The sequence below is a fragment of the Biomphalaria glabrata genome, chromosome 7 (genome assembly GCF_947242115.1).
Source record: "Biomphalaria glabrata chromosome 7, xgBioGlab47.1, whole genome shotgun sequence".
Classification (NCBI taxonomy): Eukaryota; Metazoa; Mollusca; class Gastropoda; family Planorbidae; genus Biomphalaria; species Biomphalaria glabrata.
The window spans coordinates 23,289,387-23,313,204 of record NC_074717.1 but is presented as its reverse complement, the minus strand read 5'-3'; the positions used below and the strand labels follow the sequence as shown (position 1 = coordinate 23,313,204).

Here is a 23,818-nt window from a genome sequence, read left to right as displayed (position 1 = left end):
AATAGGGCTGTGTACTTGCTCCTACTGAATTCGCTATCTTCTTTGGCGTAATGCTGGGTCAAATGAGGCAGCGATTGCACGAAAGCATATACATTCGGTTTCGTTCAGACGGCAATGTGTTCAATCTTCGACGTCTACTATCCCATACCAAAACAAAGGAGATGGTCATAACGGAGCTTTTCTATCAGGGGCGTAGCTAGGGATTTGGGGACCCGGGGGAATTGACCTCTTTGGGGGCCCCTTGCATTTTGACAATTGACATCATGGCATGATATAATGTACTTAATAAATATGTAATCCTACATTCAAATTGGTACAGTATATCAGTAACATTAACAAGAAATAATCATTTTAATGAATAATAACGTTGTTTATTGGCCAAATAATTCACAAGTGACAATTCTCAATTCATTTCGCGTCACGTCGTGCTTTCTGTGCAGCAAAGACATCTATAACATCATCTACAGAGATAGTGTCTAGTATTTGTGACTCCACTGACATTAAAGCCATGCTCAGCCTTTCTTGCGTCATTGTGCTCCTGGGATAGTGTTTGATTAACTTGAGCTTTGAGAATGAGCTCTCACATGTCGCAGTGGAATTGACATGAGTTAGCAGTATTCGAATGGATGTTACAAGGTTTGAGCACACATCATTACCAGCTTCCTTAATATGTCAATTTGTGATTGTGGTACTCCTAGAAATGACCTAGATTTTGTCTTTGCTATTTTTCTTCAACTTGTTCGAGATTCCCATCGAGTGCCAGATTCTTCTTTGCGAGAAAAGGAATAATATCCAAGAATTTTTTTAGGTAGCATCAGTTGTTTTTTTTCCCTTTAGGCCCTTTGATCTCTGTACTGTCACCCTTTCAAGCCGAGATAATTTCTCCGTCTGAGATAGCACTATGCGCGTCAACCGGATTTTTCAGTCTTGAGCAACGCCCATAATATTGTTTACATTACATGATTACAGTAGTACAATTAAATAGTTAATGATGAAAAAAAAAAGTAAAAAAGATAATTTAAATAAAATATATTGATATTACTGTCATTGTTCCGTGGTCATCAGGGGCGGACTGTCAAAATAGGCATGGACATTATTCTATACTGGTTTGTTGATGAAAAGTGTTCGTGTATCAATGACATCATTGAACAAGCGATTTGCCTGTATTTCATCAAACAGGCCTGCTATAAAACCTTTAATAATTTAATACGTGCCATGTGACATCCATGCAACCATATCTTATAAAATACAGACGTGATTTCAAAAAAGATGATTACTTGGTCCCATGGGCGTAGCCGGGGGGGGGGGGGGCGTTGGGGTTCAACCCCCCCCCCCCCGAAATGAAATCCCCTGTTGGGGGGGGGGAGACGGGCTTTAGTGACTGATTTTTTGCTTTGATTTTGTTTATTTTAGGTGAGATTTTAATACTAAACCATCACTTGCCCCCAGCGCAGCCAAGAGGGTTTTGAGTTTAAAACCCCTATCAGGGGGGTTTGAGTTTAAAAACCCCTACCAGGGGGTTTTGAGTTTAAAACGCCCTACCAGGGGTTTTTGTAGTTAAATCCCCCTCTTCTATAGAAGAAAACAAAAAAATGCAAGCGACAATGCCCGAATTCCAATAGCACAGTTAAGGAAGATTTTGATTTTAAAACCCCCTCCAAATTTACCATAAACCCCCTCTTCAATATAAAAAAAAAGCAAATTATGCACTCAAAATGTTATGAGCGTAGCTAAATGGGTTTTGACTCAGTTTTAAGTTTAAACTCCCATCCAGGGGAGTTTGAAGCTAAAAAATACATCTTCAATTAAAAAAAAAAAAAAAAGCAAATTACACACTCTACAATCTATGAGCGTAGAAAAGGGGTTTTGAGTTTAAACCCCCCGCCAGCGGGTTGGAAGATAAAAAATACATCTTCAATGTTAAAAAAAAAGCAAATTACGCAATCAAAATGCTATGAGCGTTGCCAAAAGGGGTTTTGAGTTTAAATCCCCCTTCAAAAGGGTTTGATGCTAAAAAATACCTATTCAATAAAATGAGCGTAGCCAATTTGGGGTTTTGAGTTTAAACTCCTCTCCTTCAGATGGTTTTGAGTTTAAAATCCCCCCTACAGAGTTGTTTGAGGTGGGAAAACCTCTATCTTCAATATTATTCTAAAGCAAACTACAGTTACCAAATTCTATGATCGTAGCTAAATGGGGTTTTGAATTAAAAAACAACAACAAGTAAGTCCTGAGATTTTTTAGTTTAAAACCCTCAACAGATGATTTTGACGATAAAACTTCCCTTTTCGATATAAAATTTAAAGCAAACTACAGTCACCTAATTCCAAGAGCGTATTGAAGAGAAGTTACACATTTCTACTAGTGGCGGGGCTCCATTAATAAAGTGCAGTGAATAGTCATCTGCCGAAATTGAAAAACACTAAATGTGGCTCAACAAAGATGGCTAAGACAGATTTTAGGAGTCAATTATAGAGATCGGGTCTAAATCAAGGAAATCCCATGCCGAACTGGGAGTTGACCCCTTAGTAAGATTGTGACTGAGCGTCGCATGAGGTTTGCTGGACATGTTCTCCGACAAAATGAATTACGCATAATAAGAGTTGCGATGACATCCTAGTACACACATTCATGGAGGTCCTCAGAGCAGGTGGGAAGAGGCTTCAGACATTACCAGTGACAGATTTTTGTGGAAACAGCTTGAAGGCAAATGCGCCGAACGACGCGGGAGGTCTAAGTCAGAAAGAATAGCACATTAGGTTTTTGAAATCAGACTTTTTAATAGCAGGAAAATGCACTGTAGATACCTCAGAATATGCATTTTGTTGGCTTTCAATAAAAGAAATAGTGCTTGGCGGCGGAGCTCCTAGCGCTCCCCCAGACCCCCTTGCTTGCAATGGCTGTAAGTCAACAATTTTCCCACTAACTACAGGAAGAACAATACACGGGCACAATAAACGTCTACCGAAAGAATGAAGGGTCAGAATGTAATAAAGATTAAATACACACACATACATAGGCCTACATACAAATATTTTTTTCGCGGGGGGGGGGGGGGGAGAAGAAAAATCCCCCCTAACCCCCCCCCCCCCCCGAAAAAAAATCCTGGCCACGCCCATGTCAGGTCCTTCCAGCTCATTTGGGTACCGGCCCACCGGGCATTTGCCCGAAAGCCCATATAGCCAGTCCTTAAATTTATGGTCATTATAATTTACAAGAAGCAGTGAATTCCTTTAAAATGAATGCGCCCTTAAAATATCGTGAAATGAAAATAACTACGCCAATTATCTACATTCAGGGTCTAGAGATAGGCCCGTATTTATAAGTTCTAGATCTAGATGAAACCAGCGTGCTGTACCTTGTGTCTCAGAAGAAAGTGGGCGTGTAAAAATGCGTTGCCTGGTCTACAGCTTACATTTAATTGAAGAAAGAACAAAATATAAGAGATTAACAAAGTAGCAGAATAATTGAATTTGTAGTTAACTTTTCAAGTACAGTAGTTTATCTTTGTTCATGGATGTACAATGTGTAGTTTTTTACTAAGAAAGTTTATTCTTATTATATATAGTTTGATGCTCCTCACCACTTGATGCACCGTGCGGCTCGCACCACCCGCACTTGGCTTACGCCTCTGCGATGGAGTCCTCTTCAACTCTGTCTTCTAATTCTATTATATAGAAGGATGCTGAATATGGAGAGGTGTGTGATCAGTTGATGGCATTATGGTGTATGGACATAAGAATATGGGGGACTCTACTTGACACTGTATATGTATACGAAAGAAATGCTTCTGCAATATCAATGATTGTGACATCGTTGTATTTTTGTATTTCTGAGTATTTCAGATCTAGATTAATCATTAAATAGACCTAGATCTATATTTTACGTTTTAAACATCCCTTATTCACACCTAGATTCGATCTATTTAATTAATTTAAGCAAGGCAATTTTTAAGCTTCGAAGAAAAGGTGATAATAAAAATAAAGAAAATGTAGGCTATTCATAACACATGAATATGATGAACTCCACCTGTTCACTTCAAACCTACGCGGATTAACTCTTTCTCTCCGTAATTATTTACCACATTCAGGTGGAATCAACGTTGGTATCGTCAGTTAGGAGAGAAAGAGTTAAGATATCGATTTTTTTTACAAAGTACGATACCAGTAAGCTTGGGTTGTTGGCAAGCAACAAAATGGCGCTCACTTTGACTGAAAGTCTAATCCGTAGTCGTGTAAATTTAACCCACGAAAACCTTGGTAAGTTTAAACTTATATATTTGAATTATTGTAAATTTAAGACATTAATCATGCTTCCATTAATATCATTCCTAAAAAACACACGAAAAGATCATTATATAATCTGTTATTAGTTATTAGAATCTTTGAATCTACAAGTGACAAGTCAAGTTTACTTGAAGTTACTTATTTTACTAGTCTTAGGTCTAGTTAGACAAGTAGATCTCAGTATCATTATGATTATGATTATAAGATTGATCTCAATCTCATTCTCACTACAACACTAACCCCAGGAGTTTACCAGCAACTGACCCTGGTGTTATATATGTTTAGATACACACTTAAATACACATTTTAATTATAAAGTTGGCTTAGGTCTTATCATTTAAAATCAATGTTATAGATTTGTTAAAAAAAGCAAACATTTGTCTATCATGTGTATACAATGCAGGTTAGAACTTGACCTAACCAAAATTGTCAGGACTTAAATCTTTAAGGTTTGTGAGGTCTAGGCTACTAATAATATAATATATCCTCAATATTATCATGTGTTAGGTCACCTTGCAGATTTAATAAAAGATTTAAATTTGTATGTTGTAACTGCTGGTAATCCTTTAACATTACATGGACATAGTGCTTTTTTTTTTGTAAAAAATAAAATAAGTGCTGGTACTGAGTGATAGATTGCCTAACTTTTAACTACTATAATAATATAATAAATTAATAATAAATGTTAAAATACAAGAAAAGTATTATAATTAATAGTACCATCACAAAAACAAAAAGGCACTGCATGGACATTTAAACATTACATATATTTTGCATACTTATGATTCAATAAAAAAGAATACAAGAATTATACTTTTTTTTTAAAGCAACATTTTGTTTTATTGGTTTTGGTTTTAATATTTTATGTGTTGTACATCAAAATTTGTTAAAGATAACTGTCAATGCTCTTACTAAAGCATTGTGGAGTACATGATGAAACTAAAGGGTGAATTTGATCACTTTATATCTTGATGAGCATTTTAGTCTCTTAAATTTAAATCTTGGAAATAATCATGTGTGTAACATTTTTTTTTGAGGGGAGTTATATTGTTTGTATTATCAATTAGAGAAGTTTATTAGTAGATTAATTTATTATCAGTTAGATTAGTCTCTCAAAGTATTGTAAACATCTACAAGCTCTTCTAGTAATACACTGAAATAACACTTGTGTTATTTTAATATCAATACAACTAGGAAGTTGCCAAACAATATGACATATACCTCCAATGAACTGTCATCAATGAACCCTGACATGTCACCATAAGTTCCTTTTATAGTTTCCTATAAAGCCTTTTCTATAGAAACTACTGTTATTCTTGACCCTTCCTTCGAATATTCTTTGGAATGCTTTTTTCCTTCTTATCAGTGCATTTGTTCAAGGTCATAATCTGATGCTTGCAAATGAACACCCACCTTCTATTTTAACTGACTGAACATAATAACTGGAAGAAATGTCCAGTTGAGTGTGATTCCTGTTCTCTTAGTATTGTATTGTGACTTATTATTTTCAACCATCTAGTTTTTTTATTGCTACACATTGCATAACAGATTTCATCCAACCTGATAGTACAAGTTTAAATGTATTACAGAGGTAATAATGAATTATTTATTTATGTAAAGACATTTGCTTAGATTATAGCAATAAGGTTTCGTTTATTTGATTGAGAAGCTTTTTAAGTAAAATCATATGTTGTTTATTTTGTTAAAAACTTTGTAAGTTGGGTTTAAACTCTTTTAATTGAAATAAAAAAAATTAGTTGCAGAAAACTAAGTCCCAATTTAAGTTACAAGAAAGAAAAAAAAAACATTTCAACTATTGATAAGGAAATGTTCTGTCAAGATAGAAGAAAAAAAGTTTCTCATCTGCCTCTCTTATATAAAATAGCCAGTGAAAAGGGCTTATGGTGACATTTCTGACAGAGCTACTGTCAAGAGGAATTTGTCTATTGGTCATCAACAGAATTGCTGCCGTAATAATAAATTCCCACAACATATAATCAGAATTGTCAAATTGTAACAGAGTTAAATTGTATGTTGCAGTTTTGGCTGGATGACTTTGAGGCTAAATAAATTATATGCAGTTGTTACCTTTTTGCAGAAGAGCTTTATTGTTATTTAAATATTTAAAGAATTGTACATTCTTGACTATTGGCTAGAAATAGTTTTTAGATTACATTTAATAGTAAATAATGCGTGTTTGTTATGTGATTAGCATTGGTTTATTGTTACTTAAATAATTTTATTAGCTTGATTAAAATATGTTGTTTTGTTTAATTTTGAGTATTTATAACTTTTTTTTCCCTTGCAGAAGATATTAAATCCTTGTCATTACCTGGAACATTCCATGAGAAAGTTGTTTCTATTGGAACATCATTGAGAAAATTTTCACGTCTGAAGTCAGTTGATTTCTCAAGGAATGCATTAGATTCTCTGCAGGTTATTAAATTTAAAAAAAATATGGTTCATTGTTTCTATAGCACATTTTTCATTTCAAGTGAGTTGGAATGTATTGAAGTAGTTGAAGTAGTTATATTGGTCACAACTTAGACCAAAAAAAAATTTGTTGTCTCTGATAATGGTTTTGTTAATTATTATTATTATTGTTTGTCCACCATTTTATCATTCTGCAATTGGATATTTAGCTATTTTCTACACTCACTACTTTGATAGCTTTTGTAATATGACCACTTGAGCACTTCCTTAAGAGGAAGCAGTCTGTACTAACAATATAAAAGACTGAATATCTGCCAACTAGAAAACTATTAGATGGAATGAGATACAGATGCAGTCTTTTATACATCATGCCACTGGCCTCTCTACAAGCAGGAAAAAAACAACTTTTCAATGCTTCCACTGATGATTATTGAGCATTTCCATAATTAAACATCACTGTACATAGCTAGGCTTATTTAGCAAAATGGGATAATATTTGGGCTTCTTTTACTCTGAATAAGTCATTCTAGTATTTATTTAATAATATTTCATTGCAAAAACTGCTAAAATAAACATGTTATGAATTACAAGCATCATTGTGGAGTAAATAATTGTCACAGACATTGCATAGCATAGTTATTTTTTTTTTTTTCCTTTTGTCTTTGATGTTCCTTAAAAAATGAAGATAAGCCCAAACCTTGTTGGATGGCAATGGACTCGATACAAACTCAAGACCATCATGAAGCCTGAAACACATATCAGATGACTATTCAACCATCCTTAACTATAATAATAATAAGATATAATAATTGTCAATATTATACAACAGCCTTGTTTCTTTTTAATTCATTCAACATCTTGTTGAACAATAAAGACATTTTTTTTTTAACAGGGCTTAGAACATTTACAGCTTTTAGAGAAATTGAATCTGTATCCTTTTCTAGTTAATTAAAACAATTGTAGCTACTAAACTTTTCATACGAAAATTGTGTGACATAACCTGGGTATAAATAAATTACATATAGATATTTGTAGGTGTAGAGAGGTTCATATTAAGTAATAGATAGGAAATGGATACATTTTAAAACATTCTCTTATCTAATTATACAGAATAAACATTTTATTTTGTATTTATTTTCTCTCAAAACACACATACACATACATACCTATATGCTCTTGAGAAAAAAAATTAAAATATCTGTTTGGTTTTGTTAGTTAACTTTAAAATTTTAAAGTGTCCACAATGGTGACTTAAGTACAATAGAATTATTGATTTTATTTTATAAACTTTGTACACGTGCATTCATGCAGCTGTTTCCTATTTTAGGGAAAAAGAAAGAAAATATGGTTAAAAATTAAATAATTAAATGTGGAAGTATATTTTGGGTTATTAAAACATTTGTATTTAAACTTTATATACAGAATGCAGCCTTTTGGGGAAATATCAAAAATAAAATAGGTTTAATAGTAGGCGTCTGGTGTTTTACGAATTGCTATGTTCAGGCTGTGAATGTGTCATCTCTGCAAATATATAAGTGGTAAATAGAGCATGTGTAAGAAATTTAATGCAAATTCATTTGGCAGTTGCATGATCTCTTGATACATAAATGAATCAATCAGTCATTGAGGCATTGGTATTTTAGAAATATAATATAGATAATGTATATGTGTATATATATATATATATATATTGCATTATGTCTGTTTTTAAATTACTTTTTTAAAATAATTTCTTTACATGCAACTTGGTTTAGTAAGATAAAATAAGATAAGATAATTTTTATTGGTCCAATCAAAGGGAAATTCAGTTTGAATACAATTGACCACCTCAGCATAACTACTATAACAATATAGATGCAAATACGAACAACATTCACACTAAACACATACATAACACATAACTAGTCATTATAAAGAGACATTTTAAAAATACCACATAGTCAGCCTGGTCAACATTTTTGTCCTGAATCTAACACCATATATTACAATAATGTGAGCAGCCTGGAAGAATTGCAGCGCTTAAAACATAATCAGAACCTTAAGGAAATTGACCTGAGGCTGAACCCCGTCACAAGAAATGAACCAGATTATAGACTATATCTCATTCACATGCTGCCAAATTTACAAAAGTTGGGTAAGTTGGTTTTGATCATTGGTTCACAATTTGTATAACTAATATGTGAAAAGTACTGGGTGTTTATTACAAGTGGTCTATCCTAAAATAATCTAAAATTTTAGGCTTTAACCTTTATTTTAAGTTGACCGTATTATTCTTTTCTGTATTATAACAATTTTTTAAAATCAAATCTTTAGAAAGTATGGGTATAGTGTAGCTATTCTGTTGGAAAATTTCTTTTAATATATCCAAAGATTTTGTAACTAAGATAATACATAGTATTACTTACACGGAAAATAGGTACAAACAGCGAAAATTTAAATAGACCTCCAGTTCCTCGTATCACTCTTACTTAATCTTCAGACTTGTTATTATGTTATCTATCTATCTCTCTGTCTGTCTTCAGATACATAAGCAATTTTTTAATTTAATGATGCACTGAAACAACCCACAATGTTTAACTTTCTAAATCTTTTTTTTTAAGTCTGAATAGAAAGTTTCAGTCTCATGTTCTCATTTCCTTTTCATGTTTTTGCAGTCTAAATAAACATAAACACCCTTATAAACTTTATACAAGCAATAGGATATTTTCTTCTTTTCTGGGAGGGGGGGAACAACAATGGAATAGTTATATGAACTTGCGTGTGTGGACGAAATTACTAAAAGGAAATGCCTGTTATATTGGAGAATGCTAAGCAAGGGTATTTTTTTTTAGAAAAATTGTCATAGTACTTATAGAGCTATGTCTTGTTGGGTGTTTGTGTAAGTTGGCTAAGGATGAGGAAAATCAAAGGTATATCTTATTTATTGGCTACTACTGATGGGGGAAAAAAGTATGAGTGTTGTATGGCTGTTGAATTAACATTAACACTTGACAAACCAGAGATATGTCATTGTGTATGTGTTATGGGATTTGTGGAAGAGGATTTCTAGTCTTATTAGTTGAAGAACAACTAAGGTAGTTCATCCGTAAGAGATATTATTTACTGTTTTTTTTTCATATTTCATCCTAATTGGGGGCTAAAGAAGATTTTGTAATGGGAGATAACTAATTTTTGGAAAAGGGTGTCTCTTTCAAACTGTTCCATGTGAGGGGCAAAGAAGAAATTTGATCCTAAATTCTAAATATTATTGGGCAATAAGTGCATGGTTGTGAGGGGTTAATAATGTTGGTCAAAAAATTAGAAAATGCAAAAAAAAAGTTTGTAGTCGAAATAAACAAAATATACTAGCTTATTGTTCAAGGTAGTTTAACTAAGGTATTAGTTTGTATTTTGTAGTCACCATCCCTTCATGTGGTACAAACTTCAATGAAATTATAAGTAAGCATTTTTTATATGCAGGAAACATTTTAACTGGAACTAACTCAAAAGGTTTAGTGAAGACATTAAAAGGAAACACAAAGATATGTCAAAGATATAATTCTGTAACTAAAAGTAAAGTAGGAAAAGTACTATTTGATATCCCAATGATCAACATAAAGAAATAAAATTTCACACATTCTAAGGCTAACAGTTGATACAGGCATTTAATATTGTACATCATCATTACGATCTATACAATTAAATCCACTAGAGTTGAAAGTTGTGTTGTTTTTTTTCTTTTACAACATAAATATTTGGTCTATCTCTCTTTCTTTAATTTGGGAAATCAGACATATTTCATATGAATTCTTTTTTTGTTTGTTTGTAATAAAGTAGTACAGTGATGTGTTTGATTAAAAAAAAAAATCATCTAATGAAATATTTGTTTGTTTGTTTCTCATTTTTTAAAGATGATAGAGGTGTCAGTGATCGAGAACGTCAGACGGCACTAACCCATTTTAGTAGTTGCCAGGCATCAGAAATGGGACTAGAGTCAGCAAAAAGGCAAGCTGTACCTAAACAGTCCTTGCCTAGGACAGAATTGATGTCAAAGTTATTGAAAGTGACAACAGGTAATTGGCAGTAAATCGATTAGTTTCTACTGGTGACCGGTCATTTCATCCCCGGTCACTTCATCCCCGGTCATTTCATCCCTGGTCACTTCATCCCTGGTCATTTCATCCCCCGGTCACTTCATCCCCAATTAAATATTTTATACATAAATATGATTATGTAGAATGCTTTTAGACATTTTATAACTTGTTACTAATGCGTTTACAGTGTTTCCTCTTCCACTTTGTTTTCTTAGTGAGAAATCTTATATTATATTGTAAATCTGGGTGTGTACTTAGCTATAGCGCTTCTATTGGATGTGGGGGTTGTAATATCATAATATTATCCTGATCGAAGGCCAAGGTTTGGTGGAAGTAGTAAAATATCATTTGAGAGATAGAAGTGCGAGTACAATAATTATGACCGTGCCACTGATAACTTATCATCAAAGGCCAAGCTGTGGTGAAAGTACGACCATTTTTCATTTTATTTTATTTTTCAATCGCTCTTTCTTGAAAATGGGCACGTCATTTTTAGCCTTGAAATAAGGTTTTATTTTTTTCTATTAAAGGCTGAGTTCACCCATCCTCCTGATATCATGTCGCCTGTATAAGTTTTGCTTTAATTCCTTTTAAACATTAACGTGTTACAATTTTGTCATTTAAATAAAAAATGAATACATTAAATATTGCTCATTTCATGATTTTTAAAATTACAAATTGTTAGATAAAAATGATCAGATGATGAAAATATCAGAGGATGAAATGACCGGGGATGAAGTGACCAGGGGATGAAGTGATCAGGGGATGATATGACCGGGGATGAAATGACCGGGAACCGTTTCTACTATGTTTTTAATTATATCATATACAAATTAAACCAAAAGAATTTTTTTATATAAACACATTTTTATACGATAATTGCATGTCATTTTAATACTTAGCTTTAGTAGATGATGATACAGCTATCATTGATATCATGAATCGCAATGAAGGAGATTTTGGAAGGTCTCGTCCATTGACTGGCTCTGTCGCTAAAGAAGATACTGCCGTTGATTACAATCTTGAAAGTAAGACTTTTTTTTTCTCTCAACTCTTTCACTTTAAAATGTATCACTTTTGTCTCCTACGTTTTAAAAAAAAATAAATTTTAATATAATATTAGAATTGAATTACTTTATTTTAGTATTAATAAACTGATATAAATTTATAGGAGGATTATTATGTGGTAGTTGATTTTATTAACAACTTTCGAAGGTATTATAACAAAACAAGCAAAAAAAAAACAACAAAAGCTTATATAATGGAAAGAACTGCACATTCACAAACCATATTTCTCGATACTAAGATTTATTTCCCTTTTTCTAATTCAACCAATTAATTATTACCACAAATCTTATATTTACATGCTCCTGGGAAAGCCTACTCGGATCCAAGCATCAAGATAAATGGACATGATATAAACGCAGTGGACAGATTCACATATCTTGGCAGCACACTCTCTAGAAACGGAAAGATTGAAAATGAAATTGACCTGCTCATCGCCAAAGCCAGTGCATCCTATGGCAGACTGTCTAAAAATGTCTGGAACAGATGTGGTATCACGACAAATACAAAGCTAGGGATCTATTGAAATGTCATCCTCCCTACATTGATCAGAAACGTGGACAGTGTACAGAAAACATGCAAAGAAATTGAATCACTTCCACATGACATGTCTAAGAAAAATACTGAATGTCAAATGGCAAGACAAAATACCAGATACTGAAGTCCTTCAAAGAGCTGGTCTGCAAAGCATCCATTCAATCCTGATGCAGTCTCAGCTGCTATGGGCAGGACACGTCTGCAGAATGGAAGACCAACGCATCCCTAAACAACTCCTGTATGGCCAACTATGCGAAGGAAAGCGCTTGCAAGATGGTCAAAGAAAGCGCTTCAGGGACATCCTCATAGCTTCTCTGAAGGCTTTCAGCATAGACCCATCCACTTGGGAGACAGAGGCACATGACAGAGCATCATGGCGTCGCGCTGTGAAAACTGGCGCACAGGCTGCTGAAGAAAAGAAAATAACGCTGGCAGAAGAAAAGCAAGGCCCACGACACTAGTTCCAGCTGGAATAACCTGCCCAGTGTGCAGCTGAACATTCCGGGCTCACATAGGTCTCACCAGCCACATGAGGAGGCATAGCACCCCAGTGCAATGTCCTCAGCACCCTGGATGACAAAGTGGTCATCATCGAACCACTATTGGCGAACTATAATTAACCACAAATTAATTAATAATTTGTTTATTTTTTTAATTGATTCTTGTCGTTGTTAGAGACAATGAATAATTGTTCAAAGTTTCAACTTGATCTGAAAATGGGAAGTGGGTGAAATAACGTGTACACAATTTTTACCAGATGACAGTTGGAGTGAGTTGATATAAGCTTTGTGAAAATAGCCTCCATTTTGCTTTAAGTTTTGAGAAAATGCTTCCCAAAGTATGCTAAGTACAGTCCTGAAATGGCAAAGGTGGAAAATGTATATTAATGCAAAAAAGAGATTCAAACAAAAGAACTATGCTATGATAGAACTAGATAGTAGCTCTATGAAAACCCTGAGCTATTAGCTACAGCATTTAAAATTTAGCTCTTTTAGTGATAACAAATATTTAGACTGCTTTAATAAGAACAGCACTAATAATAATATTTCAATTCTTTAAATATTTTTTTTTGTACATGAAGGTTTAAAAGCTCTTGATCAAGCCAAACAGATGAGGTACAAAGAAAGAATGACGGGGGACATGGAAACCAATGTAATTGTTAATTAAGTCATTACAGATATTCTTTTGTTATATTTTTTTAAAAAATTGAACTTTTTGTTCAAGACATACACATACTCTACTTAAAAAATAACAACTTGTGTATTCAATTTACTGGTATTTTTTATTTTCAGACCAGATTAATTGAGTCAGAGAAGGTTGATCCTCGTTTAATAAGGTATAAAGAAATGTATCCCAACATACTTGCTGCTCCTGCTGAAAGCATTCAGAGAATCGGTGAAGGTCATAGGTAAAGGTATTTCTATTCTGAATAATAATGTTTAAGTTTAATAAAAAAAAAAAAAAAGGTACTATTTTCTTGATGTGGTTCAAAAGATAACATGTAAAGGTATTTTAAAAAAAGCTTAGTTTTAATTCAAATATGCGTACTGGAATAAATTTGTAATATTTTCTTGATGTAGTTCCAAAGATAATAATCTTATGTTTGGTGATGAAGTTGAAGCTAATATTAAGTACAAAGGTCAAGGCTATTTCACTCCTCACCCAGATGGTAAGTATATTTTTTAAACAAAGAATTTTTCAATATTTATTCTCCAAATAATTTGAAAACTCCACCAGTGACTTTCAGACCTGCTTTATCTCTAGTCAGGAAAGAAAAGAAGTGTTAGCTTAGAGCTTAAAACCCTTGGGAAAAAAAAACAAGCATGGTAACTGGCTACTTGATTGGTGGAGATCTTAGCCGGGTAACACATAACAGTAGGAAAATTGGAAAAGCCATCCAGCACATCAAAGTTACAAAGGCCCCTTGAGTATTTATATTTGGATATATATATATTATCTTTTTTCTAAAAGTTTTTGAAACAAAAGTGCCCATAGCACAGTGTCTAAGGCCTACAGGGAAACTGAATATTTTTTAAAGTTTGTTTTTATTCTTCATATATATATTTTTTTTTTAACTAGACATATTTTTCTAATTTTTCAATTGTTTATTTTTTGTATTAAATCAATATTAACTTTTAATATCATTTTTATTTTTTTTTAGAGATACCTCTTATTGCCTTGTACAAAAAGGAGAGCTTTTCAAACCCAAATTGGAGCTAGTGGGTTAATATTTAATTAAATGTAGAACTGGGGGGGGGGGGGAGAGGACTGGATGTGGCATTGCTACTCAATAGCCCACCTTCCACCATGGACCAGAAAGTATTGGTGTTGTGTAAATTGTAAATTTGAGGTTTGTTTACTTTTGGTTGATATTTAGCAGTGACACTTAGTGACAGTGTCATAATTAAAAAATAGGACTGAGAATAAATAGGAAACAAAACTTATTTGATTGAATAGCATCTTGTTTGGCAGTTCTATTGATATAGTCAGAATTTTTCTTTTAGCAACAGTGATGACAGTGGACATATCCTTTGTTGTCTTTGATGGATTAAATATGTTAATCTTTAACAACAACTTATCAACTCATTATTGCTGCATTCATTGTTTGATTTGTTGATATAATTTCAAGATAACATCTCACCAGCCTGTATACAGTCAAGAGATTGCATTGCATTGAGCACTTCTGTGTTTAACAATATGCTGGTGTGAAAGACCCAAATGTTAAAACTTAAAAAAAAAAATCATTTAAATTAAGGCTGAAGTAAATAAGTGAATGAACTATTGAAATAGAAAACAAACAATCTAGAAGAGTTGGAAGAAATTATTTCTCTGATAAGTGGGGGTACTAATTAAGACTGGTAAACAACTTGGTCCTTTGGTAGACTAAAGTAAACATAGGAAGTTTGGCAGAAAAAAAACATGAACCTGTTTTCCTTTTCAGTATATAAAAGCCAAGAATACAATCAGATGTTAAGCCTAAAGTTTTACAAAAGGAGTTACGCCAAATAATAAATATTTTAATAGTCACTAATGTAAAGTTTTTAAAAGTTCCATTAGTTATAAAAATAATTAAGCATTCATGATGCTCTCTGAATGAGGACGCATGCATCAACTTTGGCTGTTCTCAAATGGAAACCACATAGTTGAAAGAGAGGCTAAAGGAAAGGAGAAAGAGGTTTTTCTTCTTCTTCTTGAAACTGTCAGGTAGAGTTGAGCCTTTGGCTCTTGGAACTCTAGGCCAGCAAAAGTGAACAAGAGCTCCCTCTCACCGGCCTGAATGAGAACAGTGTACACTGTTCTGTCTGGCGGGTGGGTCAGACTCGCGGCAAGAGGCCGCGTACACTAAGATCCCGCCATTTTCCTTTTCTATACCAGGCTAACCGTGCGGGACACGCATTTATGTAACGGCCCCTTGAGGAACAGCGCCTGGATTGTGACAAGGTTGTGGGAGCTTTTTTACAACTCCGCACAATGCAATGAGGATGCTCTCGCACCCCCTTAGGCACCCCCACGGGAGTCTTGTTTTGCTACCCTTTAGCCTAATCGTTTCCTCCTACGATCGTTTTCACCCGGGCACCACTATGAGGCAGGGTAGCATGCCCAGGAAAGAGGTTTAAAAGGTGGTGTAATGTTTAAACTTGCAGACATTAAATTTTGAGATGGAAAGCACAGATGTTTTGTTAATTTCTGATGTGCTCATAGCCATTAGGTGTTGATGGTGGAGACAATTTCTTTAATTCAGTATGAATAATTGGTAGCCTTTAAAAAAAAACATCTAAAAATGAGACAAATAATTGTATTCTGTCTCTTAGGAAAGTATGAATTGGACAAATTTAATGAACAAGCTTCAGGGCAATGCAAAGAGGAGCGAAGATCAAGAATTGATTATTTATCACAGGATGACTATATAAGACAGAACAAACCAAGACATCAGAGAGCTCATAGCTTTCCAGGACTTGAGGTACAAACTACTGAACAAAAATTTGGTCAAATTCTCTGTTATGCAAAGATTAAATTTCAAATTGAATCAGTATAAACATTTTAAAAATAGTTTCAAAACATTTTTATATCACTAGATTATGGCTTTTCAGTTTACTTTCTTATATTAATTTCAATTAACTCATTTTAAGACAAACACTATTATGTATTTCACCTTTATAATGGCAATCTAAAAACTGAAATTTCTTGGTGTTTTAGATAGTAGCAGATTAATAACTTATGTATCTCTGTACTTAATTTATTATTGTTGAAAGTAACATAAAAAAGGTACGGTAGCATTAAAATACACAATACACTAATAATTGATGACAATTTTTTCAGTTTATGAATGATCCTGACCAGGCCAAAGAAAGAAATCTTTTATTTTCATTACTAAACCTTGTCGATAGATACTGGAATGGGACCAAGTCACTGCATAAACATCCCAAATTTATAGGTAAATGTTTTAATTCTGTTGCTTAGTTGAATATACAGTGTACAATATTTTAGCTGAAAAATAATTTGAACAATGGTATAGATAGATTTGGTGGAATGAAGTTTAAAACAGTACACAAGTATCAAATACACCTTTAAATTCTTGTAGAAACACTTTTAATTAGATGATATTGGTGACATTTTATAGAAGCTGTCAAACTGAGGTCTTCAGCTTGTCTGATAGATGCCAATTTTTTTAAGTTAACTCATTCCATGAAAGCATGGAGAAAAAAAAATGCTTTTTAAACATAAAACTCATTTTTATTAGCAGTTAATGAGGGGAAATTATGTTTTAGAGACTCCACTTTATTTCATAATTGCAAAGCAATCAAAGCAAAAGAAGCAGAAAGCCTGTTTCAGCTAGCATGTTCAATGTTTCATTGATTCACTGTCATGTGTGGTCTATTTTTTATGGCCTCCTTCAGTCCTGTAACAACTATGAATCATCTCATGGAAATTACATGGTCTATTACACATACTAAAACACACAACTCAGGATATTCTGTAGTGAAATATTTTATTTGTATCAGCAAATAACAAAGTAGTGCTTAATCTAGTATTGTATGTGCAGCCTGGACTGGATTTAAACTTGATAAACTATTTGAGCTATGGGGCTCCTTGTAATCAACATAAGGCATTGTTTCCTTAGCTCTTTCTTTAAAATGATCTGGAACCATATTTTTTTTGGTCTAATCTATAGCTTATGTAGGTCAATCAAGCACTGTGTGCAGCCTAGCCAAGTTGCTTGTCTAATGAGTTGAAGGAAAATAGTCCTGGATTTTAGTTTACCAGAGTGTATCAGCTGAATAAAATACAAATTCTGGGCAGTTTTGATCAAACCTAAAATAATCTTAAGTATCAAATGCTTTAGATGCAACTGATGCAGGGGGCATCTGCATCGCTTTCATTATCACATTAAAAAAAATGTTTTTTCCTCTGCTAGGTGTATCGGATGATATCTCCATTTTGACAAAAATTTGTCTGGTCTTAAGCTCAAGTTAAGCATACAGTATTTTAAATCTTGATCCTAATGAAATGCAATGAAGAAGGGGATCTTCATAGAAAGGTTCTATTAACTTTAAAAGCACTGAATCGTCTGTTGCTTTTTTTTTTCACTAGCGTTTAAATTCATTACAAAAATCAATGGAAGGAATTAAGTTTAATGTCAAATTGTTATTGTAACGATAATTATATCTCAGTAAGAGCAAACAAAAAAAAAAAAGATAGATTATGAACAAAAACAGTACATTATAATTTTTTTAAACCAATTTATGTAGTTTGAATTTAGAGAGTTGTACAGTAAAATAGGTGCTTTTGTAATACCATTAGTTTCTTTCTTTAGAACAGTCTTTGCAGTTCATCTCTGAGTACACACTAACACAGGCCAACAAAGATGATGAGGTTAAGGTCTTGAGGCAGAAGGTGGAGAAACTCAGTGAAGAAAATGCCATGTTGAAAAGAATGAAAGAGAGTCAGCTAGATGTGGATGCCAATGTATTGTTGAAAAGAGCAAAAGAAGACATGGTAGGTTTCACTGGACATCAATATATGTTGATTTATAGTGGTGGTGCCATTATGCTGTACCATAGTATCAATTTTAATTGCTGGTAAGCTTTATATGTCAAGTTCTTCTTAGTTTTATTAACACTTAGAGATCAAGGACCTAAAAGAAATTCACTTTGATATTTTCTTTTATCAAATTGTTTAATCATTGTGCATTTTATCACATTGCTATTTTATAAGGATAAAAATATGAATTTGACTTTTGTCATTGTGTTGTTTTTTTTTCACAATGCAATTCTATTAATTAAGGAAAGGATGCATGACGAAATTCGCCATTATATGAATGAGAACAGAGAGCTGCAAAGAAGGCTAGATTGTTGGGAGTCTGGTGCTAATCCCAGTCAACATGCCAGTGGGGCTGGTGCATCAGACAGTACCTTGGTCAACTTGAGTGTTTTAGGTAATTTCATTTTGTCAGAATTGAAGCACTACCAGATTCCATGCATCATTGGTCAATATTTCATTTGAAGCATCTGTGATTGTATCAGTGGCTAAACCATTTACTACTTAATTATTTATAATGGAATTTTGTATTTGTTACAGCATTCATGACAGTTTATATCAACTCATTTTGTCTGTCTCTCTGTCTGGTAAAGAGAACACATTATTTCTCCCACACCCATTCTCCTGGATCAAGTTGAAACTTTGCACTATTTTTCATTGGCATAAGCAATACATGAAACAATAAAAAGAATTACCGGTAACCAATAAGTCAATTAATTACTGGTTACTAATTATTTTGTTTGATACCAACAAGGGAAATTAATCCTTCAGTATTCACAGATATGGTTAAATATGTGGTTTTGTCCCCTTAAATAATTGTATATGTTGTTTCACCCACACCCATTCTAGGATCTAGTTGAAGCTTTAAACATTTATTTATTGAACCTAACAAAGAATGAATCGATTAAAAAATTAACCAATTTGTCAAGTAATTATTGGTAATTAATTTAATTATTTTTGATGATATAAAAAAAAAGTGAAATAACTTCTACATTCTTGAGAGATAAATGGTGTGGAGTTCATCTTACATATGCTTTGTTTTTTTTAAAAAAGGATTTTCTATATTTTGCTTAAATACAGATAGTCTTCAACGTAAAAACAATTCTTTAGCCAAAGAAGTAGAACAGATGAAAACGAAATTAAATCAGTGTGATGAGTTAACAAACATGTTACAAGAAAGTCACAGGTATGTTTATTCAATCTTCATATTTGAAGTTCAGCTTTTTTTCAATGGAACAATAAAAAAAGCGCATTCAATTTTCTAGTAACATGAGTTAAACAAAAAAAAAAAGAAGAAAAAACTTCAATTGGAAAGAAATAAAAAGAAAACTTTATTTTAAATTACCCATTTATATCCAATAAATAAAATTTTAGAAACCCAATTTAAATTATAAAAACAACAACTTCAACTTCAAAAAGAATTAAAAATTCCCTTATAACTATGTGACTTGACAATCTTGCTTTATATTAAAATGTGTATTATATAATCATGCTTTATTGTGATGTTATAACCAAAGGCAATGAATGCCAAATGTTGTAGCTTTGAATACTTGTATAGATCAGGATTTTTCACCTGCCTTATAGATTTTGACGTCTCTATAGGGTAATTTATTTTTCACTTTTACAATTAACATTCATACTATGTTTTGTCTCCCAGATCTTTGATAGAAACCAACAACCATCTTTTGAAAGAGCTAGAAACTAGCAAACACAAGCATCAAAAAGAAATTGAACAGATGCACTGGAGCTATGAGCAATTGAAAACCACCATGAGTCAGACCTCAATGATTCAACCTAGTCCAAGAAATGATTTAGGAACAAATAACACTTCTTCATATTCCAAAAATAAAAATGACCTTCTTATCGTTTGATTTTTAAAATGTCTTAACCAAATTTATTGTGCCTTGTTAGCATATTCCATTATTGGAGACCTTAAGCAGCATCTGCTGATAATCCTGAGAAACAATGTTTGCAAAAATGATATGCAGTTCTTTCTTGATTTCAAGTGAATAAAAAATTATTTTGAATAGAAAAATTAGACTTACCATTAAGAGGGTTATCATTTTAGGGGACATTATTCAGTAAGATTTTTTTTTTATTTCAATAAACAACATTCAAATATCATCTTCTATCTAATTCTGAGTTAGAACTATTCGCCTTTTTTCAAGAGCCCTTTCAGCTACACTACACTTATGAGTGATTTCATCGACCTTTACGTATATCTGTGATAGTCATCAGAGTAACATTTTAACTAATATATTTGCCAAATGTAAATACATTATATAGTTGTACATGCACGTGTATATTTGCCAAAGGTAAATATATTCTGTAATTGTATATGCATGTGTATATTTACTCTGTCTGGATTTTTTGAATGCTTAAAATTTATTAAGAAGATTAGCAATATGAAACCACAACCTGAGTGTAGGCCTATGTATTATTTCAGAGACAATTACTAACTGGTATATAGCATATTTGGGAAGTCTAATTGTATTGTTCAATACCCAGAATAAAATAAATAAAATTGTGTCCTTTTCCATTTGTAAATAGTGTGAATTCTATATTTGAAGCTTTAAAGGAAAAAATGTATCAGATATAAAGACAGAAGTAAAAATGTTAATACATTTGTTATGTGTATGTGTTGATGTGTTCTAATAATAGACTTTCAAAAGGTCCTTCAGTTTTCTTTAATAAATGAGAAAGAAATAATAAAAAAAATCTATTATAATAACTTACAGTTTATTATTTATGTCTGGCCTAAGTGCCAGTTATAATATTTTGGCATCACAAAGTCATTGGCTTTTACAAAGTAAGTTTTACCATTCGCATTAAAATTACTTTGAAGATGTATAGAAGATTTTTTTAATGGCAATTTCATATTTTTCAAATCTAAGGAACAGTATTTCAGTTGTCTTGAAGTGCCAAAGAAACTATGTATAATTCCAATAAAGGTATCAGTTTCTTGATTATAATAGATTCTTGTGATGTAGTAGCTTGTCAGTTTGTTGACCAGGAGAATGGAGAGCACACTGAAGCAACACAAACCAGCTAATGTGTATTTTTCCCACTGCTGTAAAGAGTTGTGATTCTGGACACCATGATAAGCAGCTAGTCCCATTGTTGTGATGCTAGCAGCAGTGGAAATCAGTCTGCATGGAACAATGAAGTATTTTAAACTGTTTTCATAAATAAGGTCAAATTTTTGTGAGACTTTATCCTTAGAGTGGCAAGGTTTATAGGACTGAGTGCTTCTTAGACTAAACAAGTGACGAAGTTTTAGCTTGAAAAGTTTATTCTGTGGTACTGGTACTGGTAATCTGTACAAGTAGGTCTAGAGGACAAAAAAAAAATTTAAAGCATTTTAAAGTCATTAAAAATGTTTGTGGGAAATGATTATACTAGATAATGATAATTTAAAATGCCTTGTTTATCTTGAGAGATGCTTTTCAGAATCACCTGCAATAACCGAGAATCAACTAATAGAAATGGTGTTTATATACAATATTATGGCTTCATAAACCCATGCATATAACACACTAGCTAAAAATAACACTGTACTGAGCCAATCAGGAACTGAAATGCAACTCAAGCAAGCAACCAATAGTATGTTGTGTACAAGTGTGAGTAAGCACTAGTGCCTCAAACAAGCTGGTTCTAGTTTCTGAGAGTATAATATGCACTACATTGTATTTACTGTAATTCATTTCTATTTCATTATTTAAAACATATCTTTATTGTTAGAATTAATATTTAATAATATATCTATTATAAATATTTTTAATACAATTTGAGATTTTTTCATATAAATTTTTTTCTTCTTTTTTTCCAACGATTGAATTTTGCAGAAAATCAGTGAAAAAGAAAATAATTTTTTGCCCATTAACTTCTTTTAAAAACCTGCAAAATAGTGAAACCACGAAAGCTGAAGCTTGATGCAGAAAATCAGTGAAAAAGAAAATATCTGCAATTTTTTTTTCCTATTTTCCTATTAAATTCCTATTTATTTTAAAATAAAATCTTGACTATGAGTGGCAATTCAAAGAAACACAGCTATTTTTTTTTTATAGTCATTTAACTTTAGTTGCAGAATAAGAATCTGCTTTCAGTTTTTTTTGTAAGTTAAACCGTCACCAAATAAAAAAATAAAATAAAAATTTGACCTAGTTCCCGAATACGTGTGCAAGCTATAACTATGACTATAATATAAATGTATAATTTATATAATATAGTCAATATAGTAATAGTTATATAGATTAGATAGATCTAATTATGGTATTAATTAGAATCTAGATATAAGATATATATAATAAATTCTTTACTTTCTTAGTTAAAATCTGCCCACAAACTTGTAAACACATTGTCATGGATTGTGACCTCGATAGTTAGTTACGATGCTCTTAGATCTAGATCTAGATCAACAGTGTTAGAAAATAATTCTATACTGCTAGACTGGCTTATTTTACACATTACAAATAAAAATGGCAGCTTCCATTGTCCGTTCAAAAGGTCAATAGATTTAGAAAAATTTAGAAAATGTAGACTCTAGATCTAATAATCTATACCTAAATTTAGTCTAAAACTAGATGATAGATCTCTATCAAGATTCATATGAAGAAATTCTGTTAACTAGACTGTACATCTAGAGTTAGAGTAGTTTATCATTTATGCTATTCAATTGATTATTCAATTTATTCGGACATCTCGCCTATCTTGTAATGTTGTATCTATTATACTATTATAGTCAGTGGCTATAACCTGTAAAGTGACGTATAGCCTATTATAGTCATAATAGTGACATAGTGGCCCTATAGTCCTATAGTTAGTTGTTACTAGTAAATACTAGTATGGTAGATTCTTTATACCTGAACACCGACTAGATCTAGGTCAAATTTTTATTTTATATAAAATTTGGAATTTGGTGAAGGTTTACTTTAACAAAAAAAAAAATGAAAGCAGATTCTTATTCTTCAGAAGTGCAACTAAAGGACAATAAAAATAGCTGTGTTCCTTTGTATTACCACCCATAGTCAAGATTTTATTTTAAAATAAATTGGGTCACTTCATGCTCCTATATTGGACGCAGTTTTTGGGCTTTCTCCTTCATTTGAACAGTGAGCACCGTCATTGAAGACCACTATGTAATTCAAATTGCTAATAAATTATATCTGTGTTACTTAAAAATTATTCAGATTGTAGTAAAAGAAGTAGATTCACTTTTGCAATATGTATTTATAGTCTATTTCCTCATGTACTCTTTCTCTCTCTCTCTATATATATATATATATCGTATATAGTTTATTTATTTCAAGACCAATGTGTAGAAACAGACAGAAATAACTTTATATAGATTTTAGAGCTATAAATTGATTATTTTAATTTAATAAA

At 32.3% G+C, this 23,818-nt stretch overlaps 3 protein-coding genes across 4 annotated transcripts in view; 2 read left to right on the top strand and 1 right to left on the bottom strand.

Moving 5' to 3' along the window:
- Positions 1-4,124: 4,124 nt before the first annotated feature.
- LOC106062104 (centrosomal protein of 72 kDa-like) lies at positions 4,125-21,060 on the top strand. Its single transcript, XM_013220371.2, has 15 exons — positions 4,125-4,259; positions 6,595-6,722; positions 7,612-7,649; positions 8,699-8,853; positions 10,610-10,771; positions 11,695-11,820; positions 13,476-13,546; positions 13,687-13,802; positions 13,975-14,063; positions 16,207-16,355; positions 16,715-16,829; positions 18,210-18,391; positions 18,680-18,830; positions 19,514-19,619; positions 20,091-21,060. The coding sequence occupies exons 1-15, from the start codon at positions 4,196-4,198 to the stop codon at positions 20,302-20,304; spliced, it is 1,866 nt and encodes a 621-aa protein (XP_013075825.2). The 5' UTR covers positions 4,125-4,195; the 3' UTR covers positions 20,305-21,060.
- On the bottom strand, positions 19,512-22,843 carry LOC106062105 (uncharacterized). The gene is made up of 2 exons (XM_013220372.2): positions 22,753-22,843; positions 19,512-21,764 (listed from the first exon to the last, which is right to left on the bottom strand). The coding sequence occupies exons 1-2, from the start codon at positions 22,795-22,797 to the stop codon at positions 21,180-21,182; spliced, it is 630 nt and encodes a 209-aa protein (XP_013075826.2). The 5' UTR covers positions 22,798-22,843; the 3' UTR covers positions 19,512-21,179.
- Positions 22,835-23,818, top strand: part of LOC106073676 (uncharacterized) — a 13,942-nt gene continuing 12,958 nt past the window's right edge. Inside the window, exon 1 of one of the 2 annotated variants that reach the window (XM_056034263.1) lies at positions 22,835-22,939. In XM_056034263.1, coding sequence (XP_055890238.1) covers positions 22,912-22,939 — 28 coding nt within the window. In that variant the 5' untranslated portion in view covers positions 22,835-22,911. Of the gene's footprint in view, positions 22,940-23,404; positions 23,545-23,818 lie in introns of those variants that run through there. The other variant, XM_056034262.1, reaches the window with a different exon arrangement.

Bases quoted from the DNA above. Each gene is read 5' to 3' on its own strand.
- LOC106062104 (XM_013220371.2), top strand. From the start codon at position 4,196: ATGGCGCTCACTTTGACTGAAAGTCTAATCCGTAGTCGTGTAAATTTA. The intron at 8,854-10,609 runs GTAAGTTGGTTT...CATTTTTTAAAG, and splicing joins GCCAAATTTACAAAAGTTGG to ATGATAGAGGTGTCAGTGAT. The intron at 13,803-13,974 runs GTAAAGGTATTT...TTCTTGATGTAG, and splicing joins AGAATCGGTGAAGGTCATAG to TTCCAAAGATAATAATCTTA.
- LOC106062105 (XM_013220372.2), bottom strand. From the start codon at position 22,797: ATGACAATGTGTTTACAAGTTTGTGGGCAGATTTTAACTAAGAAA. The intron at 21,765-22,752 runs GTAAAGAATTTA...TTTGTCCTCTAG, and splicing joins GGCAGATTTTAACTAAGAAA to ACCTACTTGTACAGATTACC.